This window comes from Taeniopygia guttata, chromosome 6 (assembly GCF_048771995.1).
Source record: "Taeniopygia guttata chromosome 6, bTaeGut7.mat, whole genome shotgun sequence".
In the NCBI taxonomy this organism is placed as follows: Eukaryota; Metazoa; Chordata; class Aves; order Passeriformes; family Estrildidae; genus Taeniopygia; species Taeniopygia guttata.
The window spans coordinates 30,197,155-30,210,049 of NC_133031.1; the positions used below are offsets into that span (position 1 = coordinate 30,197,155).

Sequence of the window (12,895 nt, forward strand, 5' to 3'; positions counted from 1 at the left end):
TCAGTTTATCACTCAGAACTTCTCTCAAAGTTTGTGTTACATGGGTAGTATAGAAATGATCCCGGGGGTTACACAACTGTCCTTTTACACCTACTTAATTCAGCAAGGAAATTAAAGGGATGCCAGGCAAAGGTCAGACTCTTTCACTATGAAAAGAATATACCAAGCCAAATAAGAGTTTTCCAAAAGGGATAAGCCTTCATCAAAAGGCCCAAAAAACACAGAAGCATTTCACACCTGAAGTCAGTTGATACAGGGCAAGGAATGGGACTTAAAAATTATGTGGTTCCCTGCTAACTCCCCCAGTAGATTTCCTACACCCCAACTATCCAACACCAAAAATAAAAGCCTTCCCAGACAAGACAAGACACACAGATCCATATTATTCTCTTTCATGGGCCACTCCTGATGAGTTGCTGCCTGGGATTACCAACTTCTGAAGCTCCTATCATATTGTGGGATCCAGCTCATTATTCAAGAAATCCGTATCCACGAATTTTGGAGTTATCAGAGAAACCAACCATTTAAGTTGTTTTCCAGCTTATCTATAAACTGTAACTTGAAACAAATATTCCTATCTCTCTAGGAAACTTTCCAAGGATAAAGCAGGCTATAAAAGTACATGCAAAGGTCACACATTAATGCCAGGAGCTTCGAGGCTGCATCGTAAGTAGTTCATGTTTGGGGTTTTTTCCCTGTGCCTTGTCAGATTTGTGGTTTCTCACAGCACAGGAGTGTGAAGGGGAATGGCAGCTCATGTTCTCTAGTCCTCATGCTAATTCTAAAGTAGCTCCTGTTCATCTGATTAGAAGGAAAAAAAATCAGCCTGGATTTAAGCTATGATTTTGTATATTTATGGCTCCCAACCTCTTGTGGAGCAAGCAAACAAATCTGACTCACACCTGTCTGGCACACACAGCAGTCAGGGACACATCCTGCAGAAACAACAGGCTCTCTGCTCACCTTGAGAAAATTCAGCACCAGGGGGCTGAGTCTGCTTGCTAAATGAGAGGGTTAGCAAATCCTAGCTGTTTCTTTTTCTGCCATTCCAGATGCCTGGAATTTGGATTCTTGCCCTGTTTCTGCTCAGTGCAGCAGAAGGTAAGCATATGGGGTTAGTGCTTGTATTGCCTTTCTATGCTGCTGCATTTTCCACCTATTTTCTAGGTGTTACTCCACACCCTGGTGCCTTAAAGCTTACTGACTGAGGTAATGTGGTTCACTTTTCCATACAGGAATGGTGAGATGAGAATGTGCATGTTGCTTTTCCTCTCCACTCAGGGAATTCTACCCTAGGAGTGAGCAAGAAAAGCTGATGTTTCCTATATCAGAACAAAGCTACTGCTCTGCTAAACATAGGGAATTGTTTCTTGTGCTCTTAGTAATGATGGAAATGGAAAAAAAGCCAGGGCAAGGTAGGGAGGCAGTCTAATGAGGGCATAGCTTTATATTCAGCTGAAGGCTTGTGTAGCATAAGACTTCCCATGTGCAGTCAGCTGTTCAGCACAGTCTCAATTTATTGCTGATTATCTGCAGTATTTTGGCTTGGCATTAGGAGAAACTCATCAGCTGTCTCTGCCTTGGGCAAAGCAACAGCTGGGGGAGGGTAGCCAAGGATACCACAGAGGAATCCTCTGAAGATTTTGGTGATGAGCAAGAGGGTGGTTTCTCTCCTTGGGGCAAACTGCAGCCTCTCAAGATCTAGGAAAGGGAAACTGCTGGTCTTGGCTTTCTGTAGACTGGGATCTTCCAGGATAGAAAAAAAAAAAGACCCCCAGAGAAGCCATGCTATGAGTTCTGACTGCTGCATTTCTCTGCTCATTCACACAATCACACAATTTTTTTTTTTTTTTTTTTTTTTTTTTTTTTTTTGGTCTTCATGCTACAGGCAGAGAAGTTTGCTTTGATAGGCTTGGCTGCTTCACAGATGATGTGCCATGGTCTGGGACTGTGGAAAGGCCAATCCACAAATTACCCTGGAAACCAGAGAGAGTAGGCACTCAGTTCCTCCTGTACACTCGAGAAAACACTGATGTCTTTCAAGTAAGAACTGTTGTGGTTTAAACATTAGTGAATCCCATGCAAAATTTGTAAATAAACAGAGACTCCAGCAGTTTTCCTCAAAAATGTTAAAAATGGCCAAATTTTCACTTTATTTAAAAGACCACCTCTTCCAGCTCCTTGGCAGGGTCCCTACTGAGAACTACTGGGAAACTGAGCATTTTGGGGTAATCTTTTTCCACAGATAAAATCAAAGCATGCTGAAGTGTTGTCTGCTCTAAGATGAGTGTCAAAGCTTACTTTGAACGGAGATACACATGAACCTTCATGTGAATTCTTGCAGATGAGTTCAGTATTGCAAAACCTTTAAATATCTGCCCAGATAAGCACGGTTCATGTCTTTGCAATTTTGCAAGCTTGTTTACAGAAAGCAGATTTAAAAGTTTATTACGTTCTTATCTATGCTAATTTAATTATTTTAAAATCTACATTAATGTAGGAGGTGTCCGCTGATAATTCAACAATCAAGGCCTCAAATTTTAATGAAAACAGGAAGACCAGATTTATTGTACATGGATTTATAGACAATGGAGAAGAAAACTGGCTGTCAGACATGTGCAAGGTAGGTACCACAGGGGCACCCTTAGTTTGCATTTATAAACACATTCATATAAATTGTCCATTTTCTCTATTTCTTACCAATTTTTCTCACGGTATTCATAGTGATAAGAAAGCAAAAAATAGTTCACATTTTCAGATTATTTCCACATTGAAGATGCAGCTTTGCACCTTGAGGAAATCATGAGGTAAAATGCATTGAGCTTTTCTCTTTAGTGCAGTGAGTGACAAGAAGATTTGACTCAGTAAATGTCCTTTTTCTTGGTAAAAAGAACACAGACCCCGGAGTGAGATACTGGCTAGGATTGGGGTGATTCCAGAAATAACTGCAGCCTCAGCTCCTGCATCCTGTTTTCCAGCCAAGAGAAGGTTTCTAGAAGTGGAAGGGCTTTCAGGAGGGTTTGGGCTTCCATGTGGCTGCTGGAGGCTGAGCACGTGGGCTGGCCATTGCCAAAAGCAATAAAGACATAAAAATGTGCATCCAAAGGGGACCTCAAGGGGAGCATTTTGAACAAAGCTTTCAACCTAGGACTTGCTATGGGCCCTGAATGTAGTAAAGCACTCTGCTTTATTGATTTTTATGCTAATTCCACAAATTATTTCCTAACTCTGTCCCTATGCAAAGTGCAATTCCAGCTTGTGGTTTTCCCAAGTCCTCCAAATATGTTTTTAATTGCAGCTGGAGCTAATGAAAGCCCCTGGTCATGCAGCACAGAGCAAAATACCAGTTGATGGCACTTTGAGGATAAGGTTTTTCAACCATTAACACCACAACAATTTTTTAAAATACTGTATTCCTGTTTTACTTATGAGAACACTATGAGAAACAATGTGAAACTAAAATCAAGGTATTTCACATTTATTGCATCCCCATTGTCTGCTTCTACTGATGCTAGATCAAAATAAAAGAACACCAATGAATGATTGTTGGATTTGCCATTTAATAATTTGCTTCAAGTATCAGAAGCATATTGATGTTTTTATAATTCTGTCTTACATTCTGCACTTTAAAACAGAGGTTTGTTTCCTGGAACTTCACAATCAATGAGATAGCTCACAATTTTTTTTTCAGCTTGTCCCTTAAATCCATTTGATCAATTTTCCAGGATGTAGAGGCATGAGATAAATCCTTAAATTCATCTATTATGGTAGGCTGTGTTTTATCACAATACTCTAGTTTATATTTAGAAACAAATTGGTCCCAGTGAATCTTTTCAATAAAACAGTGGAGCAAAGGGGATTGTGAATACATCAGTCCTCCTCTGTGTATCTGTTACTTGCTTTCCTTTCAGTAAAGCAATAATCCTATCTGCATATTGATTTTTACAACTTCTAGTATGGTCACAAACACTTTTATTGCCTTTTTTGTCCTTTGTCAGTTGTTGCCTATACTTAAGCTGCTAAAACAAAATACTTTTTTTGTATTTTAAGTTGCCATATACTTAAGCTGCTAAAACAAAATACTTTTAGCCAAACAGTCCAGCTCAATGGAGAACAGTAAAGCTTCTGATTCTGTGGCAAAGTCTCTGTCTGCATATGCATGTTTCCAAGTACAGCCATAAATATGAAATTAACACCAACAGTTTGTACACCACCTTATAAAACCATTATTTTTCTTACAAATCTGCATCAGAAAACCACTATTGACTTTTACTATCAAAAATATTCTAATTGAATTTGAGTTAAAGTAGTACTTTTAAATCACTGAAGTGAATAAGTAGAACTCTTATTTAGCGTTACATACCAAATTTGGAAATAAAAATTGAAAGTTTCATTATTGATATTGTTCTCCTTTCTGTAAATACAGCTCTGGGTATTTGAAATGATTACTACATTGCATATCACCCTCTTTCAGCATTGTGTGATCACACATCCATGCTACAGCTTTGGTTTTCAAATAATTCTCATACAAGTTCACACAGGATCTAGTAGCTGAGCCACAATGACCAACATGAACTGATCCTACACTGTATTTACCATGGATTTTACTTTTGTTTTATCAAACAGAGGATGCTTACTGTGGAGGATGTGAACTGCATCTGTGTGAACTGGATGAGAGGTGCAAGGTGTCAGTACACCCAGGCATCGAACAACGTCCGCATCGTGGGCGCTGAAATCGCTTATTTTGTAAATGTCCTCATGGTAAGAGTCTGCTGTTCCTAAGATATAGCATAATACTGATCTGAAAGAACTACAGCCCTGGAACTTTCACAGATGTGGATCCAACCAGCAGAAGATATTCTCCTCTACTCCACAATCAGTTGTGCTGAAAACAAACAGCACAATTTTTTTTAAAGGAGATTATTGTGTGAGAGCAGCAGGGCCTGCCAAGTTAAGGAGAGGAAATTCTACAAGAAATTCTCAGGGTACAGCCAAAGGTTTATTCTGTAGATGTTAACAAATGCAGTGTAAAACTAAATATGCAGAAATAATGGATATGGCAAACTTCTTTCTCATGGAGACAGAACCAATGAGCTCACAAGAACAGCAGAAAACCAGCTGGCAGCACTGGCTGGGGACAGGCAGGACCCACCAGCTGCCCCAGGGAAAGCTGTGGTGGACAGCGCCCAAACCCACAGAAGGTGGCTCCTTTTGCAGCCAGCTTCACATGAGAGGTGAAGCTTGGTCTGAAGCCTTCTCTTAATCTCTTTCAACAAAAATTTCCCGTAAAAGAACTATAACTAAAGCCAGAGAGTGTGCTGGGTCTATTAGTGCTCTGACCCACCTGTCATTCTCCACATCTGCATTGCAGCTACTGAATTCCTGCCCAAAAAGGCTGAAGGCATTGCTCATCTCATGGCCTCCTCCAACTTTGCGTGGTGCTTATCCTGCCAGGTGTAACTAAGAGCTCCTGCCTGGCCTATTCTTGCAAGCCAGATTCTGTGAACCTTAATGGTCCTCTGTAAGTACAGAGCCTCTCAGGATTCTTGACAGAGCTGTCTGGAGTTACAACAACCTCCAAACCAAGGCAGAAGCTGAATAAGGAGGTTTGGAAAATCTATGTGCTGGACAGAACTAACTGGCTAAGAGACACCGAAATCCTAGAGGAGCTCCTGAGCCAGCAGGCAAATTAGAAGTAGTTTCCCAGCCCCTTTGAAACCTTCCCTGTTGCTGACGCACAGGGGCACAGCAGTGTTTGTTTCTTGCTGTTTTGTCAGGATGAGTTTGGCTACTCCCCAGCTGACGTGCACATCATCGGCCACAGCCTGGGAGCGCACGCTGCTGGCGAGGCGGGCCGGAGGCGCCCGGGCATCGGCAGAATAACCGGTCAGTGACCCTGGCACCGCCAGCAGAGCCACCACACACACCCCGCTGCTCATCTTCCCTCTCATTGCACCTGTGGGCTGCGGCACAGTCATGGGGAATGGGAATATTAATTGCAATATTATGCTCCTTTCACGCTCTACCCCAAGGAGCAGTGCTGTGCTAAGAGGAGGGGAAAGAGTGTGATAGTTATTTTGCTTGCACACACGTTACACAGCAAAAGGATTTTTTTAAACATGTCAGCACTTCCACAGGGTAAAGCTGTGGGTTTGATCTCCTTATTCATCGCTTAGGCAATGCCAAGGGCATTGTGCATTAAGCAGAGTGGCCCTTCACAGTTAAAAGAAAATTTTGGACATTATTAACAAAACCCTTTTCAATTGTTATTTTTCCTCGGGGATTTCAGGCTTGGTGAAATTCGGACTAATAGTCTACAAAATTCAGTTTAAAAGCAAACCCAAAATAAGCTGCCTAGGGGCAAGAGATGCAAGTATAAGGCAGCAAATTGCAAGACTTTACAAGCACCTGAAATTGCTGCAGCAATTTGGGAAGCAAATTGATTCCATTTTCTGCTAGGTTCAAAAGCAAAGCTCACTGCTTCAAAACTAGATATTTTTCCCAAAATCTCACTGGAGCCCAACATAGGCAGGCAGGTTCCAACACCTCCAAGCAGGGGTGGTGCTATCAGCACAAATTCCTCTGAGTACTCTCAATCAAGGGACTCTAGAAACCACACAGATGGATCAGTTACTTGGGATGCAGACATAGTAACCTCAGTTTGAGCAATATTATTAAAGAGAAGTTCAATCAAAAAAAAAAAGTTCAATTAAAAAAAGGTAATTCCAAGTGTTGGCATTCAGTATTGCTGTAAGCAGATAAAGCAGTAAAATTTAATAGGCTTCCCACAGGTGACTTCCTGGGAGAAAAAACACTTGGTAAGAGATGGCACACATCCTCATTTTATTAATGCCTATATTGCCTAGATATAAGAAGCATAGGCAACTATATTTGTGATATTCACTGTATACAATCAATCAATGATATCTAAAATGATTCTACACCTACATTTCTTTATTTATACATAACACTACTCTTTTTTCTCTCAGGACTGGACCCTGCACAACCTTATTTTCAAGGCACTCCAATTGAAGTCAGACTGGATAAATCTGATGCAGACTTTGTTGACATTATCCACACAGACTCAGCTCCCACAATCCCCAACTTAGGTGAGTATGCAGCTCTAGTCTGCTGATTGTTTATTATTTGCTGTACTGAATTATTTATGCCCTGTGGCACTTCGGTGTGCTGATTGTTCACTGAGGCTGTTGTGCTGGGTAGACAAGAACAAATTCACTACTTTAGTCACTAACATCTCCTGTCCTAAAACACCAGACACAGGCAAACGTGAAGCCAGCAGCTCCAGGTATGAGACAACATTAATTTAAAATATGCTTACCCCTGTTTCAAATGCTCCAGGTTTTGGCATGAGCCCAGCTATAGGACATATTGACTTTTATCCAAACGGAGGGAAGGAGATGCCCGGCTGTGGGAAGAACCCTATTTCACAGATTGTAGATCTCGATGGCATCTGGGAAGGTAAGTGTTGTTTGCATTACCAATTCAGGGGAAGCCCTCAAAGTGTAGCCAGCTATATTTCCTTAATTCAGGTGTTTTACATTAGATTTTGGTGTTTGCATCTATGGCAGCTGCAGACTCCAGTGAAGCTGCTAAAATGCTCAGAACACACTGCTTTTCCAGAGCTTATTAAAAAATAAACAAGACAAAGGGTTTACCTCTGGAAAATGTGTTTCCTCTAAAGGATCTAATAGCAGAAACAAAAGTTGCTGGAGCTGTGCCAAACATTTTGAAGGGTCTTTTAACAACACATTGCATTTTGTGTCTAATTGCCCAGCGGCAGCTCTGGTGGAATTGGGCAAAGATGTTCAACTACTCCTGGGAGAGTGTCTTCAGCTGAAACTCTTCGGAGATAGAGCAATTAATTCGATTCCTTGTTGAGTTACAGATTACTATCAGAGTTGCATTGAAGTGATGTCATTTTGTCTATTTTTAGGCAGCTAAAAAAAGATGGGCACATATAGTTGCTCAAATACATTGTTCTTTGTTGTTTTACGTGGTTCACTAAGTATCAGAGGATTCCTATGTATCTGTCTAAAATTAAATTGCACATAAGATTAAAAAACATAAATAAAAACCCCCGAAGATTTCTGCTGTGGAGATTTTTCAGTACATTATCCGAGGTCTTTCTTACACTACTGCAAACAACTTAAACTCTTGTAATCCATTATCCTATTTGTGATAGCTAGCCTTTTGCTCCAGGTTTTATTCAATGCAGCTGGAGGCATTACTTTTTCATTCTAACCCCTTTTTTTTTTTTTTTATAGAGTAAACTTGTTATCAATAATGGGGAATTAAAGCACAAAGAAATAACTGCATAGTATATGGTCTTCTTTTTAACCTGAAGTCAGGAAAATACAGGCAACACAAAGGAAAATAATATATTCATTATTTTAATTTTAAGAGTCTCCCTTTCTTAAGTACCCTCCAAATAATAATAATTTTGTTTTGAAGCCCTCAGCTGGAGCAAATCAGCACTGCCCTAGGAAGTTCACTGTTAAATACTTTTCATTTGGTTTTCCTTTGTTATGGTAATGAAACTGTTGCCTACAAAAGACCTGCTTCAGGCAGCTCTGGTTTCTATTGTTAAACTCGGTCAGATTACTTGAATAAGTGTTTTTTGAGGGGCAGGGGCTGGGCTGAGCTGCACAGTCGGTCTCCACAAAGCTTTTCAAGTTTGCATTTTATACCTGTTGAGCCGGTGACATTCCTTAGGGCGTGAGTGCATCAGAAGCAAGTAAGGTTCCAAAATCACCTTTGATTCTCCAGGAATTGTGATGAGGTTTTTGAGGAGGAATGATGCACGTCAGTGACGTGGGTTTCTTTCCTTGAGTGGAAAGAGAAAAGGAGAATTAACCTGGGGGTATCTTCTCGTAGGAACTCGGGACTTCATGGCTTGCAATCACTTGCGGAGTTACAAGTATTACTCGGACAGCATCATCTACCCTGACGGATTTTTAGGCTATCTTTGTCCTTCATATGAGCTTTTTCAAGAAGTAAGTATTCCTCAGAGCTTCGGGATGGACCCTATTGAAAACATTATTAAAAAGAAATCCTTCGACTAATTTTTTTTTTCCTTGTCTGGCTGGATAATGTTATTAATAGATACATTTGTTTTCACCAGGGAAACTGTTTCCCATGCCCAGAAGAGGGATGCCCAAATATGGGTCACTATGCAGACAAATTCAAGGACAAGGTTAAAAATGATTTCACGAAATTTTACCTGAATACTGGAGAGGCCAAGGATTTTCCTCGTGAGTTTCGAATGCTTCCATTGCTACATACTCCTCCTAAAAATTTTATTTTCCTATTTGACAGTTAACTTTAGCAGATGAATAGATCTCATCACAGTGCAAAATCTCTTCTGTTCCTTGTGCTTTTTCCTCTTTTGCCCCACCACTAGTGCCAGTTTGAGGTTCTACAGGACAAGAAAGTTCCTCACAAACTCTGGAGTCTCGTGGAGGGTACTGAGATGTTTAGAGAACTTCAAGGTTCAAGGAGCAGGGAGGAGAGACAATGCTCAGAAGGTGCAGAAAGGGAATTTCTTATTAAATAGTATGAAAATTACATCACAATGGCAGTGGTTAAATGCAGCAAGAGGGGCCCAGGGAAGCTGGGAAATCTCCATCATTGGAGATGCCAAAAACTCCATTTGACAAAGGCCAAGAACAAGCTGATCACAGCTGGTTTCAGAACTGGATGGACAAGATGAGCTCCTTTACATCCTCAGCTATCCTAAACACCAGCTCTCACAACACACTGCTTAGTTTGCCCTTGTAAGCACAAATCAAGAATCCTCTTGAGCTCCTTTTGCTAATTGCACTCTAAAAGGAAGTTCCCACCCACAAAAATTATTTTCCTGGAGCTTCAGAATTCTTTCGTGCTGCTTGAATTCTACATCTGTATTTATCCCTAACACCCCTTTATTTCCAGCTCCACCCTGTATGAAAACCCTCATGGTCAAAATGCTGAGATCTGTGTCGTATTTACTACAATATGGACTAGTTTTGTCTTTTTTCTCTCCCAGAAAGTAACACAAATGTCTTCCATTTCTCATGTTGATCCCATTAGGACATAACAATGGATTGACTCACTCATGTTTTGTATTTTCTGCTCTCAACTATACTGTACAGACACACAAAAAAAAAAAAAAAAAAAACAAACCACCTACAATTTAATATTTTGGGGACTGTTTTTCCCTGGGTACAATCTAAGTCACTGTATTTCTTCTGTGTAGTTTGGAGGTACAAAATAAACGTGACCCTCTCTGGAAAGAGCAAAGTAAGAGGATATGTAAATGTTGCCCTGTATGGCACTGGTGGGAACACAAAGCAGTACCAGATCACCAAGTAAGTTAAAAATGCACTAGAAAATAAACTTTTCTTCTAGAACCCTTAATTTGTATTTGTAATTAATAATTCTGTTTAAATTGATCTTATGAAGAGAAAAACAACAAGGCAGCATATCAGGCCCACCTGCCTTTGCTACCTCTGAGAAAGAGTGGTTTGGGATGACTTACATCAGAAATCTGGCAATAATGTTGCTGCCATATAATAGGATAAATGTTATCTTTCTGGTAAATTCCTACCCTCTTGCCACCACAGCAGAGCCTTTGACAAGACTGGTAATTAACTGTAAATGTTGCCATGCCTCACATCCATAAAATGCTGTTTTTCACAGGGGTACCCTCAAACCAGGTAACACTTACACAGCCTATATTGACGCAGAAGTTAATGTAGGAGAAGTTACCAAGGTTAAATTTCTTTGGAACAACAACTTGATAAACCCAACTCTTCCTAAACTGGGAGCCTCTTCTATCACAGTAGAATCTGGACAAAACAGAATAGCGTAAGTATGCCCATTGTGAAAATCTTGAAAGTTACTGGAGAAGATAGGTGACAAAATTATGAGTGGAAGCCTTTTCACAAGAAAAGCTATTTAAGTCATTTAAGGGAAAAGATTCTCAAGGAAACCTTTTCATCCCTTCTTTTCAAGACACTGTTCATTCATAGTTCTATCCACTACTACTTCAACCCTTTGCCTTAAATAACCTCAAAGAAAAACTGAAAATCTCTCCAGGCTTTAGAAGAGCAAACTTTCTGTATAACCCTTTGGATGAGAAAAATTAATGCTGGCTTGGAATGTCAGCATCATTCTTGTTAAACTCCTACTGTCCCCAAAACCAGATTATCCGTGGGTCTGATTCACTCTCAGTTGGAACCAGCCAAGTATTCCATTGGTATTGGTGATCCCTAAGGTCATGACTGACTAAAGAGGATGGTGATAATAAACCCACCCTTCCAATGAAGGAACCCTAACACCTGGAGCCTGCACTGAGAGGGTACATATAAAGCTGAGGGAAAGAGGCTAAAATTGATTTCTCAAGACTTTGTGAAGTATGGCTTGGATGTTCAGATTATAGAAGCATGGTTTACTGATTCAGTTTTACTAATTTTCCTGGACTTTTAAACATGAATGCCTTCATTTCTTTGATCAGTTATTTTATTTTATCCACATCATGAGTTGGTATCTAGAACAGGAGGTACAGTTTAAATTTTATTTATTCTATTTTCAAATGCACAGTTAAAATTCCATCACTTAAAAGGCAACATGGGAGGTGGAAACAGTTTAAAGGAAAGTGAAATTATTACAGCCAAGCAGCACTTGAACTCCCCTTAAGCAGAGGTCCTAAGTCTGGTTGTAGTTTGCAGTCACCAAAACATATTGCTGACAAAGTGTATTTCTGTAGATAGGAACTCACCCTTCTACTGACTTGTGGCCTTTGCACAAGTAGTTGTGGCCATCTCTATAGAGATGGTAGCACAAAATCTGGGGGAAAACCCCAGAATTGTAACACTAAAGTAAGGCGGGCAATGAAGCAGAATGAATACAGTCTATCAATGCTTTCCCCAGCAGTAATATTTCAAATTTAGAAGCTCAAAGTTTGTTCTGTTCAGTTGCCTCAAATGGCAATCAGGTTGTGTTACCATCAAAGAATAATTTCAACAACTGCTGGCAGCTCAAGGTGCTTTTATCTCCTTTGTCCTCAGGTACCGTTTCTGTGGTTCTGAGACTGTGAAGGAGGATGTCCTGCAGACTCTGACTGCTTGCTAACAGCACACTGGGATCCTCAAATCTTGCTACCAATAAAGGCAATTATTCTGCAGCTCTAATACTGATGGTGTGTGTTGTTTGGGGTGGGCTTTTGCTGGTTTGGGAGGCAGAGGTTGAGTCTGTGGATACCTCCCTATAGACAGAATTTTTAGAGTGGCCTTAGGAGTAAATGTGCCAAAAAATGCTGAAGAATTCCCCTGCTTTCAGCCTGTTCCAAAATAATTTCAAACTAGAGGAAAGGGGGCAGGTAACAGAAACAAATTCATTTCTGTCCCCATGTAATCCTGCCTCATGTCCCTCAGCGTTTTGCTGGCCAAGGGGGCTGCGTCTCCTCTGCTGCTAGAGGAAACTCATCCTCACTGCTAAACCTCACAGAACTGCTGGGGATCTGCTGCTACACACATCTGCTGCTCCTGGGGACCTTCTCTCACTTTCTCCTGATGTTCCCCAGATTGGAGCAGTCGGCTCCTTCTGTCTCTCTGGGCGACCTTTCCTCACCCAGAACACCCTGTCCTGAAGGACATCAACCTCCCTGCAAGGCTTTATATTCTGTGTAGTGGTGGAGGTGGAAACCAATTTATTTTGTGTTGGAGCACAACTTTTCTAGTATAGAAAAACAAACAAAAGCAGTGGGTTTATTTGGGTTGGATTTTTTTGTTTGGTTGGTTGTTTTTTTGTTTTTTGTTTTTTTTTAATTGAGTGCATTCTGCCAGCTCTCACAGGGTGATGGAAAGGAGATAGGGGATGTAAATAATAGACAAAG

General features: G+C 40.6%; 1 protein-coding gene across 1 annotated transcript; it reads left to right on the forward strand.

Moving 5' to 3' along the window:
* Nucleotides 1-641: 641 nt before the first annotated feature.
* On the forward strand, nt 642-12,191 carry LOC100231740 (pancreatic triacylglycerol lipase). Its single transcript, XM_030276514.4, has 13 exons — nt 642-666; nt 1,053-1,101; nt 1,889-2,043; nt 2,501-2,623; nt 4,627-4,761; nt 5,778-5,886; nt 6,990-7,109; nt 7,360-7,479; nt 8,896-9,014; nt 9,143-9,272; nt 10,256-10,367; nt 10,699-10,866; nt 12,069-12,191. The coding sequence occupies exons 2-13, from the start codon at nt 1,053-1,055 to the stop codon at nt 12,130-12,132; spliced, it is 1,404 nt and encodes a 467-aa protein (XP_030132374.3). The 5' UTR covers nt 642-666; the 3' UTR covers nt 12,133-12,191.
* The last annotated feature ends 704 nt before the right edge of the window (nt 12,192-12,895 follow it).

What these genes read in the sequence shown, in the direction of transcription:
- LOC100231740 (XM_030276514.4), top strand. Translation starts at nt 1,053, where the DNA reads ATGCCTGGAATTTGGATTCTTGCCCTGTTTCTGCTCAGTGCAGCAGAA. An exon ending in AGAGGCCAAGGATTTTCCTC is followed by an intron (nt 9,273 to 10,255) that starts GTGAGTTTCGAA and finishes TCTTCTGTGTAG; the next exon opens with TTTGGAGGTACAAAATAAAC. An exon ending in AAGCAGTACCAGATCACCAA is followed by an intron (nt 10,368 to 10,698) that starts GTAAGTTAAAAA and finishes TGTTTTTCACAG; the next exon opens with GGGTACCCTCAAACCAGGTA.